This window comes from Macaca thibetana, chromosome 12 (assembly GCF_024542745.1).
Source record: "Macaca thibetana thibetana isolate TM-01 chromosome 12, ASM2454274v1, whole genome shotgun sequence".
Lineage (NCBI taxonomy): Eukaryota > Metazoa > Chordata > Mammalia > Primates > Cercopithecidae > Macaca > Macaca thibetana.
Window position 1 is genome coordinate 13,085,601 of NC_065589.1, and position 23,681 is coordinate 13,109,281.

At 42.3% G+C, this 23,681-nt stretch overlaps 1 protein-coding gene across 2 annotated transcripts in view; it reads left to right on the plus strand.

Annotated features, from left to right (window-relative positions):
• Positions 1 to 23,681, plus strand: part of DNER (delta/notch like EGF repeat containing) — a 363,829-nt gene that overhangs the window by 163,325 nt on the left and 176,823 nt on the right. For both annotated transcript variants that reach the window (XM_050751101.1, XM_050751102.1), the window contains exon 5: positions 11,991 to 12,136. In XM_050751101.1, coding sequence (XP_050607058.1) covers positions 11,991 to 12,136 — 146 coding nt within the window. The remainder of the gene's footprint in view (positions 1 to 11,990; positions 12,137 to 23,681) is intronic.

The window sequence follows — 23,681 nt, forward strand, 5'->3', positions numbered from 1 at the left end:
TGTAATGTCTTCCTTTCCCTCATACCTCACATCCAATCTACATGAAAATCTTGTTTGTTCTTTGATTGTGGTCTTTGAAAATGCACCAGTCATGTGTTATTCCCTTGCTTAAAACTCTTCAATGGATTCCCATGGTGCTTGGCAAGGAATCCATATCTTTACTAAGGTTCATGAGACCGGTTGTGATCTGGCTCCTCCTGCTTTTCTGTACTCAGCTAAGACACTGGTGACTGGAGCTCCATCTGACACGCTGACCTCCCCAGCTCTTCTTGCTGGCATATTTTCACCTTCAGGGCTCAACCTAAATGCCATCTCCTACCTAGACCTCGGCAAACATCTGCTGAATGTTGAATGAATGGACTCAGCTCTCCCTCTATCCTACACTGCTCTCCCTTCCACCCCATCCTGCAGCCCAGTCCTTACATGGACTCATCATCTGTCCATTTAGGGTGCCTCTGTATTTCAGCCTCATGATTGGAATCACAGACTTAGACTGTATACAGTCATGATTTAAGCAAATGTTTATTTGTGAAAACTTTGAAATAACTCTAATTTTACTTTTTTTGTGGGTTGCAGTGAGGAATATAAGGTTATAAAAATCAGAAGATGAGATAATGCCTTTTTATAACAAAAGGTATAAGAACCCTTGACATTTTTGACAGAAAGCCTTTATTTTCTCTTTTTGAAAACTTATATTTGAAGTTCAGGAGTACAAGTGCATGTTTGTTGCATAGATAAACTTGGGTCATGGGGGTCTGTTGTACAGATTATTTTATCACCCAGGCATGAAGCCTCGTACTCATTAGTTATTTTTCCTGATCCTCACTCTCCTCCTACCCTCCACCCTCCAAAAGGCTCCAGTGTGTGTTGTTCCCCTCTATGTGTCCATGTGTCCCCATCATTTTGCTCCCACTTATAAGTGAGAACATGCAGTGTTTGGTTTTCTGTTCTTGTGTTAGTTTACTAAGGATAATGGCCCCCAGCTCCATCCATGTCCCTGCAAAGGACATGATCTCATTCTTTTTTTATGGCTGCATAGTATTCCATGGTGTATATGTACCACATTTTCTTTATCCAGTCTATCATTGATGGGCATTTAGGCTGATTCCATGTCTTTGCTGTTGTGAATAGTGCTGCAATGAATGTACACATGCAAGTGTCTTTATAATAGAACAATTTATATTTCTTTGGGTATATACCCAGCAATGGATTGCTGGATCAAATGGTATTTCTGTCTTTAGGTCTTTGAGGAATTGTCACACTGTCTTCCACAATAAGCTTTCATTTTCTTTCCTCCACTTCGAATTTGTTTCTCTGTATTAATTTCCTTTTTTTTTCTTGTCTCCCTCAGTATCTATCTTATGGTTTGATTTTCTTTTCCCACCACCCTGCTTAGTCTTTCTTCCTCTTTTCCTCTCTCTTCTTCTGTCTTTTCGTCTTTCTTTGATAAATCTCTTATTTCTATTTCTCTTTCTCGCTTGTAATTCACAGCAGGCTTTATTGGGGCACCTTCATTGCCTCCTATGCAGCACCAGTTCTTCAGCCTAAAAAGACTATGGGAATGCAGGTGTTGACAAAAACCCATTCCCCATTCTCAAACAGCTTCGTAAATGCATCCCGACTGTCACTCTCACTGCTGCTTTACCAGTTTTTGTCTCTGATCAGTTGGCCTGTGGATCTTAGAATTCTGAGTGTGAAGACAGGCCTTTCTATACAGACCTCTATGCAGCAGCAACTATGCTACGTATATTGACTTCCTACCATTAAGGAAGAGAAAAAGACTGAGCATGTGCTCTGCATTTCTTATAAAGTGTGTTGGAAGTGTCTATCAGTTTGAGTGCTGTGTCAAAGAACTCACACTGGCTTTTCAACAGCTCTCAAATGATCACTCTTTTATAAAACCCCAAAGAACTCCCTTCTTTCGAATGAATTCCATTTCATTTCAGATCCTTCCTGCTGCCCCTTTGTAAGGGGCACAGTTCCTGCTCTTGGCATGTGGAATTTCCTGAGGGCTACTTTGCTTCTGACCCAGCTGCAGTTTGATGAAAGTTAAATCGAACAGTATTACTTTTCATTATGAGGAAATACAGGCATTTCCCCCTAGATGTGATCAAAGGGAGGTACAAACAACTTACTGAAATTACACTTTTACCTGGAAGGAGCGCCCAGCCACTGTTTTTATTGTGTGAACAACACATTGCTGCAAATAACATGCTCGTCCTGTTGATCCACTTTAGGGGATTAAGTAAAATAATTAGGAGTTACATGATAACGTGTGACACACAGTTGCAAAGACTGATTTCTGTAATCATCTATTAACAGATTTTAGAACCAAAATACAGTCTTAATAAGCAAATAAAGCTCATATAGAAACCATTTTCAGAGGTGTCTCTAAGAACTTCAGAGGCTTATGATGAACTTGTGAATATCAATTTTGTCTAAATATCATCTCGTCACCTGGATTTCAAAAATAGATGAGTAAAATATGCTCATTTTAGATGTTCATAAGGTTGCCTTTAATTCAAGATGATTGTTACTTTAATAATAATATGCATCACTCATGTGACTTAGATTAGTTTTTGTACCAGACCAGTGGTTCTTCACTGGAAGGACACATTAGAATTTCTTAGGGCATTTTTCACAAAAACATGCTTTCCAAGGACCTATCCAAGACTATTGACTCTGAATCACTTGTGTTGGAGCCTGGAAATACAGACTTTGAAAAATCTCCCGCAAGCTTTCGAAGGCACTAGTTTCAACACTAGTTAAGAACTACTACTTTTGCCTGAAAGTTTGGAGTGGCAGAAACCAAGGATGACTTACCTTTGTAACCTTCGAATGTACAGTGGTGTCTTCTTGGTGGGTGCGAGTTCAGTAAGTGTTCATCAAGGAAATGGAAGCAAATTATCTAGAAAATGATACCTTGTATATTTTTAACTACACATTCATTTGCATTATTGCTGGCTAAGTATAATAGTTAAATAGGACTTTAAAACTAATCATTGGAAGAAAGCCTTGTCTATAATATTTTAGACCATTATGCGGTCTAAATGCTTAGTGAGTAGACAAAGATGATATAGATCTTAATAAATAATTTAATGTGAAACTAGAGAACAAAGCAAAGGTACGAAAAATACTTTTATAATAACTGATGTCTGACTTTATCTTCATTATTTTATGTGTAAAAGTGTTACTTGGAATAAGAACTGGTAGCATCCCAACATTCTAGCAGGCTCCATTTCTCTATCAAAGGTAATCACCAGCTGGTAAGCAATTTTTTTTTTATTAAAAATGGAATTGGTACATCCAAATGATTGCTGTTCTTCAAAGTGGACATATTGGATGATAAGACATTCTAAAACCTCCTATTTGGGAAGTGTCTTTGCTGCTTCAGCTATTAATATACCTGTATCTTGACTCCTTACTCACCACTTCGCTAAGACTTGTCCCTTGCCATCAAGGAAGCTTCAGTAAAGGTGGTATAAGAAGCCACCCAAGATACGAAATGATCAGGAACAGGTACATGATGTTTTATGCCTGAGCAGAGATGGACATGGCAGAGCTCAGAGTGGGCTCTATTCATGGTAAAGCTCAAGAATAAGGTGGGCTCTGAGCTGGACCTCAATGGCTGTAAGACTGGAAGAAGGAGGAGTATTCCAGACAAAGGGGCATTGTGGAAATGTTTACAGAGTTGGGGTGAGCAAGATGTGTAAAGGCGGCTGGGAGGTGTAAGGTGTCTACATGGTTCAGGGCCATAAAGGAGGAAGTAGGAAGCACCACAGAAGAGGCACTTTTGCCTAAATCGTTAATTTCCTTACTTCCCAAAGCCAATTTAAATAAACGTTTCAGTAAGAAATCTTAGGAAGAAAGCAACTAGTTCTCTTTGGACATAAAATACCCCTCTGCGTCAGACCTGTGGTGCTGTGATGCTGTGGTGCCTGTCTTTACTGAGACACCAAGAGACATTTGTCTCCTAATGCCCCACTTGAAGTTGAGGAATGTCTCCACTCGCTCTGACTTTTATTAATCTCCTATCATGACCTTACTGCCCATGAATTTCCTTCCTTCCTTCCTCCCTTCCTTCCTTCCTTCCTTCCTTCCTTCCTTCCTTCCTTCCTTCCTTCCTTCCTTCCTTCCTTCCTTCCTTCCTTCCTTCCTTCTTCCTTTCTTTTCTTTCCTCCCTTCCCCTCCCCTCCCCTTCCCTTCCCTTCCTTTTCTTTTCCTTTCTCAGGGTCTCACTCTGTCAGACTGGAGTGCAGTGGCACAATCAAAGCTCACTGCAGTCTCCCCTTCTTGTGCTCAAGTGATCCTCTTGAGTAGCTGGGGCTATAGGTGTGTGTGCCACCACGCCCAACTAATTTTATTTATTTATTTATTTATTTATTTATTTATTTATTTTGAGACAGAGTCTTATTCCATCACCCAGGCTAGGGTGAAGTGGCACGATCTCATCTCACTGCAGCCGCCTCCCGGGTTCAAGCGATTCTTGTGCCTCAGCCTCCCAAGTGGCTGGAATTACAGGCATATGCCATGATGCCCTGCTAATTTTTGTATTTTTAGTAGAGATGGGGTTTCACCATGTTGGCCAGGCTGGGCTCGAACTCCTGCCCTCAAGTGATCTGCCCACCTCAGACTCCCAAAGTCCTGGGATTATAGGTGTGAACCATCATGCTAGGCCATTGTAAAATTTTTTTCTAGGGACAAGGTTTCACTATGTTGTCCAGGCTGGTCTTGAACTCCTAAGCTCAAGTGATCCTTCAGTCTCAGCATCCCAAAGTGCTGGGACTACAGATGTGAGCCACCATGCCTGGCTGAATTGAACTTCTTACTGCTTTTTTGAATCCATCTTCTGCCTGTCAAAAACATTCCTGACACTGATGTAGGACTTTGCAGATATTCTGTCTCCAGATGCCCCCTGGGACATTAAGTGCAGGGTGACTATATTGTCCCATTGCCTGGGAGAGTCTCACTTTATGCCTGTGTCCAGGCATAATTATAAAAAGTTGTATTTTGAAAGCCGTCTTAGTTTTGAAGATAAATTCTATGGTCAGCATACTTGGGTTATTATTCCTACTCAACACATTTCCAGCACCTTGTCTTAGCACCTTTTATGAGTAATGTAGGAATGTTTCTCCTAGATAATTGAGGTGTTGATCATACGTTGTTCATTTACATTCCAGGCTGGCTAAATTCATAGCTATGTCTTCCTCTGTCCCAAGGAGATTCAGGGTAAATGTTGTTTCCCAAAGCCTCAGTGATGGGATTTGAGGGATCCCACAGGCCTGAGACAAACCCTAGAAAATTGTGAACAGAGCTGTTATCGTTTGCAGTTTTCTATTTTCTCAACCAGTATCGGGCCCACAGGAGAAACTGGCATACACACTAGAGATTGAAGTACGGAGGAACCTGTGGCTTTTCACAAGGTGTTTGCCTGGGGAACCTATGTCACTTAGGAACCCACCTGCACTGGCATGGCAGCCAACATGGGCAGGCCGGACATGTCAGGTCCTCACTCAGCATGGTTACTCGGGTTCTTCCTTGATGGGTTCCCTTCACCAATTGGTTTGTTCCATTTTGGGTCTTATCCCTGTCCTTTGTCTTGTCCTCACTGCTCCCCTGTGTTCCTCTGCCTAACACTCATGAGATGACATCTTTGCAGGGCTTCCTTCTCTCTATATATGAGTGCCTCACTTTTCCTGACTTTGAAAAGGAGACACTTGTCTCCTAATTCTGCATAGAATGTGGGGAACTGGCTTAGCTTTAACAAGACTTGACTGAATGCCCAGAAGATATACAAGTACAACGCAGAGCTCAATTGACCACAGTTACTAGAAGCAGTTCTGAGAGCTAGAGGACCTCATCAGATTTGTGCCAACCCACTGGCACTAAAGGGATCTCCAGGAATCATTGCAACTCAGATTCCCATTCAGAGGGAACAGATTTCTTTTGCTCCTCAATTCAAAGCCTGCTTTATTTTTTGCCCTAGGATGGCCCCTGTTTAGCATGGTAGATGGTAGGTATCTACTCTTCCTCACCTCTAGCATGCGATGGCCTGGATGAGGTAACCCTGGTGGTTCTTCATGTATTGGTGCATTTCCAAAGCACTTGGCCACAGCAATTGATTTCATCCAGGTGGCCTTGTCACAAGCCTGGAACAATAGGTTTTTATAGTCCTTTGGCCAGATGAGGCAGAAGATGGGGTCTTGCTCTTCTCCTCCCGTAGTCCAGACCTAGCTTTTTGAAGCTCCAAAGCCACATGAAATAGTATAGGCAGATGATGGTATGGATCCCAATTTAAGAGAACCCCACCTGTATTCGTCAGTTTTCACACCACTACAAAGACATACCCAAGACTGGGTAATTTGTAAAGGAAAGAGGTTTGACTGACTTGCAGTTCCGCAGGGATTGGGAGGCCTCAGGAAACTTACAATCATAGTGGAAGGGAAGCAAACATGTCCTTCTTCACATGGTGGCAGCAAGTAGAAGTGCTGAGAAAAAGGGGGAAAAGCCCCTTATAAAACCATCAGATCTCAGGAGAACTCACTCACTATCAGGAGAATAGCATGAGGGTAACCGCTTCCATGATTAAGTTACCTCCCACTGCATCCCTCCCACCACACGTGGGGCTTATGGGAACAACAATTTACAATGAAATTTGGGTGGGGACACAGCCAAACCATAGCACCACCCTCCAGATTTCTTTCATAGGAAGCAGATGGTTCTACAGATTTAATATTATTGGGCCAAACATTTAACATCTCAGCCTGAAACACCTGCCTGTAGGTTAAGTCCATCCTTCAGGACTTCAGAACTGCCTCAAGGACCATGTGCATCTCCCTGAATCATGGCTGCAAGGTTCACTGGACTTCCAGAGTGGTCCCTCAAGCATGCGCTGCCTGTCCCATAGACACTTCCGCTTTTACCCTGGAAGGTAGAGGCTCTTCACAGCCTTCTGAAAGGTAGATCCATTCTCCTCAGTAACCTTCATTGTATGACTTCATTGTATGACTGTACTTTAAATTATGTGTATGTATTCCACACATCTATATTACATTTCATAAAATACACACTACATGTATTCATATATACATACTTTTATTTACTTATCTATCTACCTATTTATTTATTTATTTATTTATTTATTTATTTATGAGATGGAGTCTCACTCTGTAGCCCAGGCTGGAGTGCAGTGGCACAATCTCCGTTTACTGCAACCTCCACCTCCTGGGTTCAAGCGATTCTCCTGCCTCAGCCTCCCAAGTAACTGGGATTACAGGCACCCGCCACCATGCCCGGCTAATTTTTTGTACTTTTAGTAGAGACGGGGTTTCGCTATGTTGGCCAGGCTAGTCTTGAGCTCCTGACCTCATGATCCACCTGCATCTGCCTCCCAAAGTGCTGGGATTACAGGCATGAGCTACCACACCCTTCCTTATTTATGTTTTTTTTTAAAACAGGGTTTTAATCTTGTTGCCTAGGCTGGATTTGCCTAGGTGCAGTGGCATGATTTTGGCTCACTGCAACCTCTGCCCCCTGGGTTCAAGTGATTCTCCTGCCTCAGCCTCCCAGGTAGCTGGGATTACAGGTGCTCGCCATCACGCCCGGCTAATTTTTGTGTTTTTAATAGGGACGGGGTTTCACCATGTCGGCCAGGCTGGTCTTGAACTCCTACCTCAGGTGATCCACATGCCTCTGCCTGCCAAAGTGCTGGGATTACAGGCGTGAGCCACTGTGCCCGGCCTATATATACTTACTTAATGTAGGCACTTCCTATTAATGTTTTCAGAGGCTCAATCTGTTTTCAGAAGGGTTTTTAGTCATCGTAGATATTTGTGATATCATTTTTATATCTTCTCCCAAAGATATAAAACAAACAGAAAAGACAAACAGAAATAGCTGAGAGGCCGTGAGAGAACTCTTACATTTATGAAAACTTTTAAAAGAAGTATGAGAAAGGAAACAATGTAGGAAGTCTATCTTGACTTTTTAAGCCAAATTTCTCAAATACCGTTCTCTTTAAAATTATGACAAGCGAACTTGACTGTGTCAAGTAGTACTTTGAGTAAACCTGTGAAAACAGGCTTTGGGAGTGTGCAACACCTTATTATGCAAGGACTTCAACATTGAGAACATTGAAAATATTTGGGAAGTTTTGCTAATTTGTTGTCAATAGAAGCAGCATGTTCTCAAGTGACCATTAGTTAATGAGGTGATGCTAGGTACCATGCAAGCGAGGTGAACCAACATGGGCTCTGTTTCTATCCAGTTAATTATTACTTTTTAATGCAGTGTACTTATTTATTTATTTATTTTTTGAGACAAAGTCTCGCTCTGTCACCAGACTGGAGTGCAGTGGCACAATCTTGGCTCGCTGCAACCTCCGCCTCCTGGGTTCAAGCGATTCCCCTGCCTCAGCCTCCCGAGTAGCTGGGATTGCAGTCACACACCACCATGCCTGGCTAATTTTTTTGTATTTCATTAGAGACAGAGTTTCTCCATGTTGGCCAGGATGGTCTCGATCTGCTGACCTCATGATCTGCCTGCCTTGGCCTCCTAAACTGCTGAGATTACAGGCATGAGCCACTGTGCCTGGCCAATGAAATGTACTTATAAGAACAAATGGTGAGGAAACGTCTAGAGAAGGTGACCACGAAGTCATTTTAGGACTGTGTATTCTGGATTTCAGGATACTAATCTTTTCCTAACCTGTCAAAGCCTTTTTGAAGTTGTGATGCCTGAACTATGATAATCTAAATAAAAAATTTGGTTACACAATATTTAAAATATGCATAAAATTGGCTGGGCATGGTGGCTCATGCCTGTAATCCCAGCACTTTGGGACACCAAGGTGGGAGGATCACTTGAGGCCAGGAGTTTGAGAACAGCCTGGCCAAAATGGTAAAACCCCGTCTCTACCAAAACTACAAAAATTAGCCGGGTGTGGTGGCACGTATATGTAATCCCAACTACTTGGGAGGCTGGGGCACGAGGATTGCTTGAACCTGGGAGGCAGAGATTGCAGTGAACCAAGCTTATGCTGCTGCACTCCAGCCTGGGCCACAGAGTGAGACTTTGTCTCAGAAAAAAAAAAAAAAAAAAAAAAGCGTAGAACTATGGAAATGAGTATAAGATTTCAATTGTATACAAGATTTAATAAATGTTTTGCAAAATTTGCTCTCTTTATTATTATTATTATTATCATTTTGAGACAGAGTCTTGCTCTGTCACCCAGGCTGGAGTGCAGTGGCATGATCTCAGCTCACTGCAACCTCTGCCACCCAGGTTCAAGCGATTCTTCTGCCTCAGCCTCTTAAGTAGCTGGGACTACAGGCACATACCACCGTGCCTGGCTAATTTTTGTATTTTTAGTAGAGACGGAGTTTCACCATATTGGCCAGGCTGGTCTTGAACTCCTGACCTCATGACCCACTCGCCTCTGCCTCCCAAAGTGCTGGGATTACAGGCATGAGCCACCATGCCTGGCCTATATTATTATGAAAGAAATAAAATATTATAGGCTGGCTGTGGTGGCTCATGCCTGTAGTCCCAGCACTTTGGGAGGCCAAGACGTGCAGATCACTTGAGGTCAGGAGTTCAAGACCAGTCTGGCCAACATGGTAATACCCCGCCTCAATACAGAAATTATCCAGGTGTGATGGCAGGTACATGTAATCTCAGGTACTTGGCAGGCTGAGGCAGGAGGATCACATGAACTCGGGAGTTGGAAGTTGCAGTGAGCTGAGGTTGTACCACTGTACTCCAGCCAGGGCTACAGAGTGAGACTCTGTCTAAAAATAAAATAAAATAAAAGTATGGAAATGAATATAAGATTTTTTTTGTACACAAGATTGTTTTGTGATATGTGCTCTATGTATTATTAATAAAGAAAGAAAATATATAGGTGGTCAGAAGCTCCGTCTTCTTGGCTACCCCCATTTCCCCCCATCCTTTTCCTGAGTTTGATGTGTTTCTTTCCATGCATCTTGGTATACTTTTACTGTACGTATACATATGTGTAACAGCGTTTCTTAATGCTTCATAGATTTCAATATTTATATAAGTATAAATAACGTTGAGAAAAAAGCAGTTTGCTAAAAGAATTCTTCATACATTCTGACAGCTAAGCATTTGCTGGTTTTATGTATTATAAATTTCATTTTCAAGCCTGTGTCTTGTCTACTGTCTTTTTTTATGGTAGCTAGGTACATATAATTTAAAGTTGGGTAAAGTTAAATTGATTATTCTTTATGGTTATTATTTTGCATCTTGTTTAATAAACCCCCTGCCTTCAGATCAATGAAATGGCCCCCTATATTTTCCACTTGAAGTTTTAAAGTTTTCTTGTGGGTTTGTTTGTTATTTACATTTTTTTTGATTATATTTTAAGTTCTGGGTTACACGTGCAGAACGTGCAGTTTTGTTACATAGGTATACACATGCCCTGGTGGTTTGCTGCACCCATCAACCCAGCACCTACATTAGGTATTTCTCCTAATGTTATCCCTCCCCTGGTCCCCCACCCCCAGACAGACCCTGGTGTGTAATGGACCCACGTGTCCTCATTGTTCAACTCTCACTTATGAGTCAGAACATGTGGTGTTTGGTTTTTGATCTTGTGATAGTTTGCTAAGAATGATGGTTTCCAGCTTCATTCATGTCCCTGCAAAGGACATGAACTCATCCTTTTTTATGCCTGCCTAGTATTCAATATGTGCCACATTTTCTTAATCCAGTCTATCATCGATGGACATTTGGGTTGGTTCCAAGTCTTTGCTTGTGAATAGTGCCGCTGTAAAGGTTGTTAGTTCGCATTTAGCTCTTGAAGCCATCTAGATTTACTTTTGTATGGTGTGAGGTGTGAGGGACCCAAACCCTACTCTTTTTCCTGATAATGGAACCCATGTCAGTTGCCTTAGAATCAATTCTTTTCTCTCTCTTTTCCCCACTAGTAGTCCCCTTGGTCTTACAAATGTTTTGTTGTAAAACGATCTATGAATGTGGCTTTGTAATGATGAGGCTTTTTAACTTTCACTCTTGACAGAGCTGAGGAAACCTTTTTTTATCATATTCATGAATTTTGATATTTTGTTTTAAAATTAAAAATCAGATACAAATGAATGTTCATATTAGAAAAAAATGCTCACTTAGTGAAAATAATCATTGATGCAAAAATACTTATAATATTTATTTCTCCCAGTTAGAGGCTATATGTATTCATCAATTTATTCCATATTTATTGCTGCCTAGTATGTATGAATAGCTGCTCTAGGACATAAAGATCATTCAATGACAAATATGGTATGTCAATGATACTGCAATCCATATTCAACTATGATTAATCCGAGTTTATTAGATGGCTAAAACTGTATGGCTTAACTTGATACTGTGGAGTCAGATTGGTGATCAAGTAACATGAATATCTTATCAATTATCAATAAATCCAACAGAGGATGTGTACCCATGCTGCATGCCCACTCCAAGAGGACCAAGACTAGGGCGGGTGATAACTGGGTGGGGCCTTTGAGGATTTCCAGCATTTGTGACTCCACAGTAGCCAGGAGGAGGAGGAGGACTTGGGTAATGCAGGTAAGCTGCTTCTTGGTAGAAGCCTGGGGTTCCAAAGCAGAGATTGAATTATAAGATGCCAGTACAGGGATGGAATTGAGAGACAAAGCAGCCCTCAGAGGGCAAGGGTGGGAGCAAAGCGAAAGGATCCGAGGTGGTTGCTCAAGCGCCTGGTGCTGATTTTGCTTGGCCTTAGGTGTTTCTTGTGAGGCTTGGGAGGACCAGCCTGCCCTGAAGTCCTGAGGTCTCAGTGGATGGTGGTCGTGCACTTTATTCCCTTGCCTCATTGCATTTTGTTTTGTCAGACTTGAGTGCTGCCTACACTAAATTCATAATCTGGTAGAAAAGCTGTTGGTAAAGCTTTCAACACACTGCCTTTAAAGAGGAGACACTTGACAATTTCCTTTTGTCTCATTTTCTTTTAGGTTTTGTGAATGATTCTGTGACTAAGTCTATTGTGGCTTTGCGCTTAACTCTGGTGGTGAAGGTCAGCACCTGCGTGCCGGGGGAGAGCCACGCAAATGACTTGGAATGTTCAGGAAAAGGAAAATGCACCACGAAGCCGTCAGAGGTAAGGGGATGCCTGGCAGCTTGCAAATACACATATTTACCTGAATAAATACATAAGTATGTATGTGTTCTTACCCCTTTCATCCTTACTCGCTCTATCTATCTATCTATCTATCTATCTATCTCAAGCCAAGTTGATATATACATTCCTTTTTTTTGATTTTGAGATGGGGTCTCACTCTGTTGCCCAGGCTGGAGTGCAGTGGTGTGATTTTGGCTTACTGCAACCTCTGGCTCCTGGTTTCAAGCAATTCTCCTGTCTCAGCCTCCCGAGTAGCTGGGACCACAGGCACGCACCACCATGCCCTGCTAATTTTTGTATTTTTAGTAGAGACAGGGTTTCGCCATGTTGGCCTGGCTGGTCTGGAACTCCTGGCCTCAAGCCATCCCCCAGCCTTGGCCTCCCACAGTGCTGGGACTACAGGCGTGAGCCACTGTGCCCACTCCAATAGATAAAATTTAACCATTACAAGATTCTGTCTATTTTTCTAATTCCTTGTTGCCTCCTTTCAACCCAATTAAATCCCTTGCTCATAAACTTAAGGGAGTAGTTTAAAAACTGAAATGCTGGTTGGACATAGGACATGAGTATTTAGAGACTTCAGGACTGAAGATTTCAGTTTGGGACTCATCTGAATATGAATGGAATTAAAATCACTGGGATGGGGAAAGTGCACTGTGAACATTAGCAAGAGTGGAAAGGAAGAAAACAAGCGCATGTGCTAAAGAATCCCCCAAATGGACGGCTTCAATTATATGCCAGTATGCAACATATAGATATTTAAATCTCCATGTGATTTTCAAAGTAATTGTAATAAATTTGTGTAGTGATAGATCCTCTTGCTTTGGTATAAAGTAGAGATTTTGTGAGAAGTAGCGGTCATTATAGCCAGTAGTACAATCAAGAGAAATGGAAGAAAGAAAAGGTAAACACAGTCATTCACTTACCCGTTTGGGGGACTGTTGCGTGCCAATGTGGTAATTTCCTCCTTAGGCTTTGCTTTTCCCTGGCTATGATAATAGAGTTACAGACGTCAGAGGAAAGTAAGAGAAGAAACCGAGAAGAGGCATGGACGAGATGACCCATTGCCTTTGCTCTTTGAGGAGCCGGCATCAGAAACACTATGGGAGCCCTGAGCCCTGTTCTGCTTTTTCTTCAGCAGATGTGGCCAGGGCATGGGGCAAGGCCCAAGTACAGCTTCCTTCTCTGCCTCCTGTTTTCTGTTTCCAGGCAACAGTTTGGGAGTCAGAAGAACAAAGGACCACAGCAGTCGTTGAGGTCAACCTTCATCGGTATAGAACTCCTTTAAAACATACTTTTTTTTTTGAGACAGAGTCTTGCTGTGACACCCAGGCTGGAGTGCAATGGCGCGATCTTGGCTCACTGCAACCTCACCTTCTGGGTTTAAGTGATTCTCCTGCTTCAGCCTCCCAAGTAGCTGGGATTACAGGCATGTGCCACTATGTCCAGCTAATTTTTATATTTTTAGCAGAGACAAGGTTTCACCGTGTTGGCCAGGCTGGTCGCAAACTCCTGACCTCAAGTGATCTGCATGCCTCAGCCTCCCAAAGTGTTGGGTTTATAGGCGTGAGCCAATGCACCTGGCCCAGAGCTTCCTTAAAATATTTTGCAGGTGGACTCCAGGGTCCACCTGAAGATCTCTAACAAGGAAGACTTCATACCTTACAAGGGGGCCAATTCCAGTAGGGGACATCTATTCCCCTCACCACTCACTACATCCATCTCCAGCACCTTTTCTTTATTTTCCTCTCTAGTTATACACATATTTCTGTTGAAGTTAATGTTCAGTGACAGTGGATTCCCAAACCCCAAAAGAGCATGGTTTGTTTGAGATTTTGAGGGTAGCACAGGTAGGCGATCGTCATGTTATTTGAATGTATGTGTGTTGTGGGCTTCTCTGCAGGCAAGCCCTACCTAGGAGGCTCTGCCTGGAAGCTTCAAATGGACTCATTGAAAAGGCAATAGAGGTAGGTGTGTAGCACCTGGCAGGCAACTTGGCCAGCCTTGTCAAATGTGAAAAAAAGTGACTCAAACACTGTGGTGAAGAATCCAAATTAGTTTTAGCAGATCCTTTCAGAGGCAGCACATCTCCATTAGGGGGTAGCAGCTTCTTTGAAGAGCTTCCAGTGCCTTTGAGCTAACACCTCCTCCTTCCGCATTGCCTCCCGGCTCCATCTCAGGTGTTTCTGGTAGAGCCTCTGTTGTCATTGATTCTGTATTGCCCTTCAGTCAATTTAAGGAAACTGTGGCAATAATCTTATCTGAGCCATTAATATTACCCCTCAGTGACTCTAAGCAAATGATTAGGTTGGAATGACCATGTCCATTTCATTCTAAGACATACCACCTTGGTGCACACTGTTAAGTTGGAGAGAAATGTCTGGGGGGACTTGAACTCCCTAAGGCAGGAACAGAGGGAATGGAAAATCGGTTTTTTTTTTTTGTTGTTTGTTTGTTTTTTTTTTGTGCCTACTTGGGTTCCTGTGACTTTTTGTGATTGTTGCAATGGCTGTTTCAGTGTCTTAGAAGTAGCTTGCTAGCAATGAAAAACTGTTGTCATCACTTTTTTTTTCTTTTTACTGTTTCCTAAAATTAGAAGTTATATAGTCCAACCTTCCACCCAATGTAAGAATCCACTCCATAGCACAAAACCAATAGAACTGTATTTTGTGATTTAATTTTATCGTTTCTAATCATTTTTATGTCTTTTTATTAGATCATCCATCAAAATAAAAGCAATTCTGTTATTTCCACCCTGCTTTCATTTGGTAATGGAACTCATTTCTTTTCTGTCAGAGGCACTTGGGCGAGGGTGTATTTCACAATTCCGAGCTGATGTGTGGTTTGTGACAAAGCTCAAGCTTGCTGTTCTTGATATTGCAGTATTTGGGGAAGGTCTTTATAAACGTTTACTTCAATACTGCCAGGAGCTCTCTGTGCTTGAACACTCCTTTCCTGTTACCAAGGATTGATTCTGATCTTTCCTTCTCCTTAAAAAGAACTTTAGATCTCTCTTTGAACGTGGTCACCAAGGTTGTTAGGCTACCAGCGGCTGCCTATTGGTGACTGACTCCTTAATTATCTTACGGGTGAGTGTCAGGGCGTCAGCATGGGGCTCTTGGTTGGTTTAGGCCTTAATTCTTCTTTAGATCCAAATTAGATTCCATGGACTGAGTCTCTCTAGGTCAAGAAATTTGTATTTGGAGGAACAGGAACATTGGATGGAGATTATATGTATATAATTACATATATAATCTATATTATATAATTAATATATAATATATAAATTATATAATCACATATATATGTGATTTGTTTTAAGGAACTGGCTCATGCAATTGTGGGGTGTTGGCAAGTGCAAAATCTAATGGGGGAGGCCTATAGACTGGAGACTCAGGAAAGAGTTGCAGTTTGAGTCCAAAGGCTGTCTGCATGCAGAATCCCATCTTGTGTAGCGGAGGTCAGCCTTTTGTTCTCTTTGGGTCTTTAACTGATTGGATGAGGCCACTCACGTTATGAAGGGCAATCTACTTTTCTTAGCCCATTTATGCTGGAGGATACATTTTTTTGAATTTTTGTATGAGTGAATAATCAGACCTTGGCAACGACCTTGAGCAGTTGGATATAAGTAACTCCCACATGCTTAGCATTCCAATAATGGAACACTAGGTATATGAAACTGTACCGATCTCATCCAAAATACCTTCACAGAAACATTCAGAATGATGTTTGACCAAATAGCTGGGCACCGTGGCTCAGCCAAGTTGATACGTAAAATTAACCACCAGCAGATTCTCTCTCTTCTTCTAATTCCCTATTGACCCCATTTCTACCCAGTTGAATCCCTTCCCCCCCAAAGTTAAGTTTGCCCCTGGCGAAAAGTCATATTCCAGGTCCTTTGCTCAGCTGTGGATGTCTTTTGTTGGGCAGCAGGGTGATTCTGATGTCAGAGCAGATTGTGGACAACAGTCCTGAAAACAGAGGTCTCAGAAAAGTGCTTCTCATCTGCCCCTTCCTACCGACTCCCTAAAGGACGTGCATAACATCTTTTCGTCCAAGGACTGTGTTGTTAATGATTTCAAGTCCACATGGAGTTAATAATAAAGATAAATGCTAGGCAGTGATATAATGGTTCAATAACGATCCCATCGTTTTCCTGTTGGTTGGCTCTGGCCTATGTTCATAGGTAAATGGGATCAGGACTCCACTCTGAGAAGGCTCTCTAGAAACCTCACTATCTCTTGCCTTAGGAATCCACCATCCTTAATCTATTAGGATCGCATACCAGAGCTGACCACTGAGACTTTGTTTTGAGAGAGAATTGAGCTGGCATCATGCTCAAGTCTTCTAGAGCCCAGGGGTGGGCCTGTCTCTGAGAGAAGCTCTTCCATTTCTGGCCCCTGATGAGTCCTGACTTCTGTGACATCTCCTCCTACCTTTGGAATTTGAAGTCTCAAGCTCTGGGAAGTCCTACTCTTCTTACCTACAACTGAGTTCTTTCAGTTGGGTTTGGTTTATTGGAAATGATCAATGACCCGAGCCAGTTACTTTGTCCGTTGCTTGATAATACCAACTGTCCTTGTTCTATAGCCCATGTGGCCAAGATGGGAGACACTGTCCTTTCAGGTCCGTGTCTGCCTCGTATCTGTTTTCTCCTGTTCCAAAACCGTGTGCCTCCTTTTTAGGACTCCCTGTAAATGATCGTTTCTTGGACTTGTCTATTTCCAGATTTACTCACAGAGTGACACACACGCCATGGCTGATGTACGAGCAGCCTCTTCATTGTCTGACCCCAGCCCCTCGCACAACCCCTGCACCCCCAGTTCCACCCTCAGATCTCTGTGGTTTTGCTTGTGCTGCTCCGCATCTGGAGTGCTTATCTGCCTCACTGGCCCTGCTCCCTCTGAGCCTCTACCACTTACCCTTCCACCTCCCCAACTATTTTTCAGGCTCAGCTCAAAATCTTCCTGCTTCCAGAAGCTGTCCTTAATCCCCAATGGGAAGTAGGTCCCTCCTCTGAAGTCCTGTAGAATTTTCCTTCTGTTGTGGGAACACATGACTTTTGATTTATGCTTCTATGTCTTTATATTCATTAATGTTTTGCATTCGCTTCATTGCAGGGTTATTGAACACCTGCTGTGTGTCTGGTACCCTGTGGGCTCTGGGGGATACATACTAGTCTAGCAAGACATGGCCTCTGAGAAGCAGTTACAAGGTCGCGGGGACAGGGTGCTGGATGAGTAACTCATAGATTAGAGAGCAGTATGTTGTGTGCTGTGGGAGAGGTTTGCAAGTACATTTCTGAGAGCCCAGAGAAATGTCTGACTCAGATGTGAGATCACGGAGAACCTCCTTTGGAATCTCAGAAGGTGAGCTCTTCGACGTTAGTGACTGTGCCTGGTTCATTCAGTATCTGTCGTAAAAACTACCATGGTGCTTTCCAAACAGGGGATGCTCAGGAACTGTCTATGAACTGGACGAAAAAAAACAAAAGAACGGAAATAAGATATGAATCCAGTTGTCTGAGTTTTGAGTTAGATATGTGCTTTGAGTTCGATACTTGCTCAGTATAGGAGCATGAAAAGTAAATGGTGAATTTAGTTTTACAAAATAGTGAGAAAATATTCTCTGATCTAAGGCCATCTCACAGATTGCGTGACCCAGAAAGTTGTAGTAACCCCTTGGGAACATTTTAAGCAGCATTGCCAGTTCTTCCCTATCATTTCAAAAAGAAGTAGGTCAGGAAAATTTGAACCCATGGATCTTTGATGCTATCCTCTGTTGGTATGAAAGCATCAGCGAACTCCCCTTCAGGTTCGGAAGTGGGAATGTACAGAAGTGCAAGAGAAGATGTCATCTTCACTCACCCATCACTTCCCTGAGAGCTCATTCCTCCACATCATTAGTGTAACACAAAAGTCCTCATGAGACCTTGAAAGGCACCGTGACCTGGTCGGGTTATAAGAAAGGAACAGGATGGGAGGGGAGCCGAGGGAGCCCACAAAGAATCAAAGGAAAGACCTTCCCTGCATCCTTTTCAGCACCAAAACTGCAGCTTGCAAGGAGGACATCAGAACATACAGTTACTTTGTAATAGTTCTGTTCAGTGTGTGGTGGGCTTCGGAGCCCAGAGTTCTGCCAGCACTCTGGAGGAATTTCTCCTTTCACTAGGGAAGGAAACAGTGAGAGGGGGTGCAGAGTGGGATAGTGAATGGGAAATACTTGATAAACCAGTGGCAAGTGTTATTACAGACAAAAGAGGCTAATTTATTATAAGAAATTATTTTTCTTGGGCTGGGCACGGTGGCTCACGCCTGTGATCCCAGCACTTTTGGAGGCCGAGGCGGGCAAATCACCTGAGGTGGGAAGTTCAAGACCAGCCTGACCAGCATGGAGAAACCCCGTCTCTACTAAAAATACAAAATTACCACCAAAAATGATACATATGTGACATAATGCATATGTTAGTCTGATTTATTCATTCCACAGTATATACTTAAAGTTTATTCTTAGCAATTTTCAAGTATACAGCATCATTAACTACAGTCACCATGTTGTACGATAAATCTCTTGAACTTAAAAAAAATACAAAATTAGCCGGGCATGGTGACGCATGCCTGTAATCCCAGCTACTCAGGAGGCTGAGGCAGGAGAATCGTTTGAACCCAGGAGGCAGAGGTTGTGCTGAGATGAGATTGCGCCATTGCACTCCAGCCTGGGCGACTTATGACAATGTTCATTAAACATTTTTGGGTCAGAGAGCAGATGCTCCAGACTTAATGCTAACGTGAAGATGTCTGAGATACGTTTATTTGCTAACAGCAGGGTGATTTCTTCCACAGATTTTACTTGCAGAAACGGCTTTGTGGACTTCTGAGAGAGAAAGTGCTTTTATGAGTAATAAAAGTACAATAATAATTATTAGAAACACATTAACCATAGAGATCATAAGAGTAAGTGCAGCCCAGCTGTTGCTTTTTTTAATGAGTAAAGAATTAGCCTGTCTAGAATTTCATTGACTTGTGTTTGAATTATAATTCTTGGTACTAACGTAATTAAAAAGCCATTGCTGCATTTTGTGTTACAGAACAGAAGGATGATTGTATCGTCGCCTGCACAGAAAATGCAATAACATATTTGAATCGTTTATTATAAATTAAAAAATTAATTCTAAAATTATCTCCCAAAGGATAGACATCTTATCATGTTTCTATTTCAGGAGGTCAAAATGTATGTCCCATTCGGACAGTTACAGAGGCATTGGGGAATGTTGGTGGCGTGCTAAATGTATTAGGGCGAGGATTATATCATTGGTAACATTTTCGGGGTCAGAGAATTTAGAGTAGAAGGAGATTTTAGAGGTCTCTCCACCTATTTTATCTTAAACACCAGGAAATCAAGGGCTAAGAGATATTTAAGTCATTTATCCAAGGCCCAAGAGCTAATTTTTGGTAAAGCCAGAACAAGAATGAAGGGAGATTTCTGGGCTTTTCTCTGGGGTTCCTCCTGCTGAGCAACACTGCCTCTAATGCCCTCCACCCCCTCTAGGAGGACATTCAGGATTATAGCAGCCTTTGTAGCCCATTCAGTGTCCTTATGCAAAGTTTTAATGTTTACTATGAGAAAAAACAGGTAGCAGGTAGAAATACATTTTTGGGTTTTTTTATTTTGGCAGGGTCGGGGGTTGACCTTATGGCATTTTGGTGCAGCATTCTCAAACCTTAATGTGCACATGAATCATATGAGGATCTTGTTAAATGCAGAATGTGACCAGTGGGTCTGGGATGGCCCTGAGATGCTCTGCAAGCGATGCCTACGCTGCCAGCCTGGGGACCACGGACCTTAGACCAATGCACTAAAGGCGGGGGTCTCATGACCTTTCAGAGAGACGTAGAAGATTTAGCCCCCTCTCTTCCATGATCTTATTTGGCATGTGTTGTACTGGGGCACAAAACTCCCTGGGTTTTTCTGTCTCCAGAGCAAAGTTTGAGAAAATGAGGGTACAGGTGAAATCAGTAATTTGGGGAACATGAGAATTCCCACAGCTGTGGCCCGCAGCCTTCATACGCCGCCAGGAACTGTCTATGTGCGGCCCAATTTCACACTTCATTTGCTACAGATTTTAAGTCTTGACAAAGAGGAGAGATACTCATGTCATAACTGTATGGGAGACATAACTATTGTTCTTAGATTTTAATTCATAATGTTTAATATACAGAAATAAGGCTCTGGCTAGACTTTTATGACCAAGAGCAGAACATGATCACTTTGGAGCTTGCTGAGTCAGCTTTCCTTGTTCTTCGTCCCCCTGGAGTGCTTATGCCTTTGTCCTCTTTTTCAGTTCATAAGTCAGTGTGTATGTGAGAGCTGCTGGAAACGAATGGCTATGCCTGGGGTGGGTGCCCGTATGGGGCTGCTGCCTCATTGCCCCTCTGTAGGGACCCGAAAACCATCTGCTTGTTCCCAGAGAGGGGTCTCTTGCACTTATCACCTTGGAGGATTCATTCATTTTCATTCTGTCATCCAGTGTCTTGTGAGCATCTTTTCTCTATCAAGCACAAACTAAGCTCCAACCAAACCAGGGTGAGGACACAGATGTGTCCCTGCTGCCCTGATGTTTCATGTCAGAAAACTGGCATTGGAAGTCACTGACCTCCCCGCTTATCTGAGGCCTAAATCCCCTGTAAACCATTTCTGACCTCCGCAGTCTTCCTCAGACTCTAACTATGTATCTAGCCAATGACCATCAGATGCAAGTTGGTACTTCTTTCAGATTTTGAGGGAAAAACTCCTTTTAGCATTTCTCCACCACGGTCTTTGGTCCTCTGCACCCACTCCAAATATGGCTTTAAATTATAAGGAGACTCATCTATTTCCCTGAAGTCTGATGAGATTAGACCTTTAGTTTGTCTCATGGTAATTGCTCCATTCCTTCTTTGAACTCATCTTACATTTTAAAAATCAGTCTGGGCTGGGCGCGGTGGCTCACACCTGTAATCCCAGCACTTTGGGAGGCTGAGGTGGGTGCATCACCTGAGGTCAGGAGTTCGAGAACAGCCTGGCCAACATTGTGAAACCCCATCTCTACTAAAAATACAATTAGCTGGGTGTGGTGGCATGCACCTGTAATCCTAGCTACTAGGGAGGCTGAGGCAGGAGAATCGCCGGAGTTTGCAGTGAGCTGAGATCATGCCACTGTACTCCAGCCTTGGCAACAGAGTGAGATTGTCTCAGAAAAAAAAAAAAATCAGTCTGGCTTTACAACATCTCTTTCCAAGTTGTGGGGTGTCAGGTGGTTTCTGAGTGGCCAGCTGCATGTGTCTGAGGATGCTGCTATTAGGGGATGGTATAGTAGCACTTTTTCGAACCACCAATGGACTCTGGGCATTGGCAACTAATGAGTCTTAATGGCAGGCAGGGTTGGATTTGGAAACTTTCTCCAAGGTATTAGTTGAGATCTACTGGCCCTCTGGACAAACATTACCCCCTTTCTGGACTTCCATCATGCTTTTGTTTTCAGAACTTGACTCATTTTCTGCCTATTGAGTTATAGACTCGAAGATTTGTCTACTGGGTACTGTTAGTCGTTTTATTTAAAAAACTGTTTGGCTTCACCTAGCCTTGTGGTTTTTAGACATTTTGGTCTCAAGATCCCTTAAATTCTTAGAAATGATTGAGGACCCCAAAGAGCTTTTGTCGATTGGGTTATATCTATTGATATTTAATGCATTAAATTAAAACTGAGGAATTAAAAAATATAGCCAGGCACGGTGGCTCATGCCTGTAATCTCAGCACTTTGGGAGGCCGATGCAGGCCGATCACCTGTGGTCAGGAGTTCAAGACTGGCCTAGCCAACATGGCGAACCCCTGTCTCTACTAAAAATACAAAAATTAGCTGGGCATGGTGGTGGGTGCCTATAATCCCAGCTACTTGGGAGGGTGAGTCAGGAGAATTGCTTGAACCCAGGTGGCAGAGGTTGCAGTGAGTCGAGATCGTGCCAGGGCACTGCAGCTTGGGCAACAAAGCGAGACTCCATCTCAAAAAAAAAAAAAAAAAGAAGAATTAAAAAATATAAATTCATCTTATTAGTAAACCCAATAAACTCATCACATGTTAACATAATAATACCTTTTAAATGAATAATAATTATAGTTCTAAATCAAAACAAAATAGAAGAGTGGCATTGTTTTCATTTTTACAAATTTCTTTAATGTCTGGTTTAAAAGAAGACAGCTGGATTTTCACATTTGCTTCTGCATTCAATCTGTTACAATATGTTGTTTTCGTTGAAGTCTAAGAAGAAAATACAGCCTCAATAGATACTTAGTTGAAAATGGGATACATATTTTAATAGCCTTTCAGATATTTGTGGATATTCTTGAAAATACTCCAAAATTTGACATGTGAAAGATTCTTAAAGGTTAATTCAATGTGGACTCTGAAGCCATATCGAACGCTTGCAGTCTGTTTCATTACAATCTATTTGTCTGTTTCATTACCATCTATTGGTCTGTTACGTTACAATCTATTGGTCTGTTTCATTACAATCTATTTGTCTGTTTTGTTACAATCTATTGGTCTGCTTCATTACAATCTATTGGCCTGTTTCATTACAATCTATTGGTCTATTCCATTACGATCTATTGGTCTGTCTTGTGTTTTGGATCTTTTGCCAGTGAATGGGTTTGGTAACATCACACATCAGTCCTTTGGAAAACATTGGATCACTGAGTTATACAGAGTTTCCAAATGTTGACACATTTCATTTTACAATATCAAAAAAATCACGTCTGGTCATCAGAAAAGTCTTTAAGTATTGGGAATCTGTCAAGCTAGCATAAAAGTTTTCCAAAATTCTAATTTGCTCTTGAAAGCTCAGATTTTATCTCTGACAACAAAAACTGTTGGTTATTTTCCTTGAAGTGACAGGCTCACTTTGTTCATTTGAGAGAAAATGTCCGCCAAATAGCCATGTCTGAATAACCACAGTTTGTCTTTCAGTCATTTTTTTAAGGAAAAAGGATGTTCCATGAAAAATGGACGAGCTCAGGTCACAGCGAACGATGGCCCAAGTGTGCTTTCTTGAGGGAGCCGTGGTGCTTCCCGTGTGGAGCAGGAAGGCCTGGTGCACACATTCCATTGTCAGACAGAATGTTGGAAAGATGTGCACTCCAGGGTTGAGAGTGCATTCATCAAATTTTAATTTTTACTGCCGCATCAAGGACTTTCGAGGTGAAACTGACATTTTTTTCCTCTCTGCAAATGCCTAGTGATGGTGATGATCCCAGTCTACTGCTTCAAAGCCGTGGCTTTGCCTCTTACCAAGGCATCAGCAGTTTTTCTCACTATTGTTTTTACATCTTTGGTGTCCATGTCAACAGAGTGGAAAAGGCACATCATGTCTTAATATTATTATAAAATCGGTTTGACCTCATGGACCTCCTGAAAGGATCTCAGGGGCCCACTGGAGTACTGGAAATCACATTTTGAGATCCTCTGTTCTGGTTCAGGCCATGCCTCTA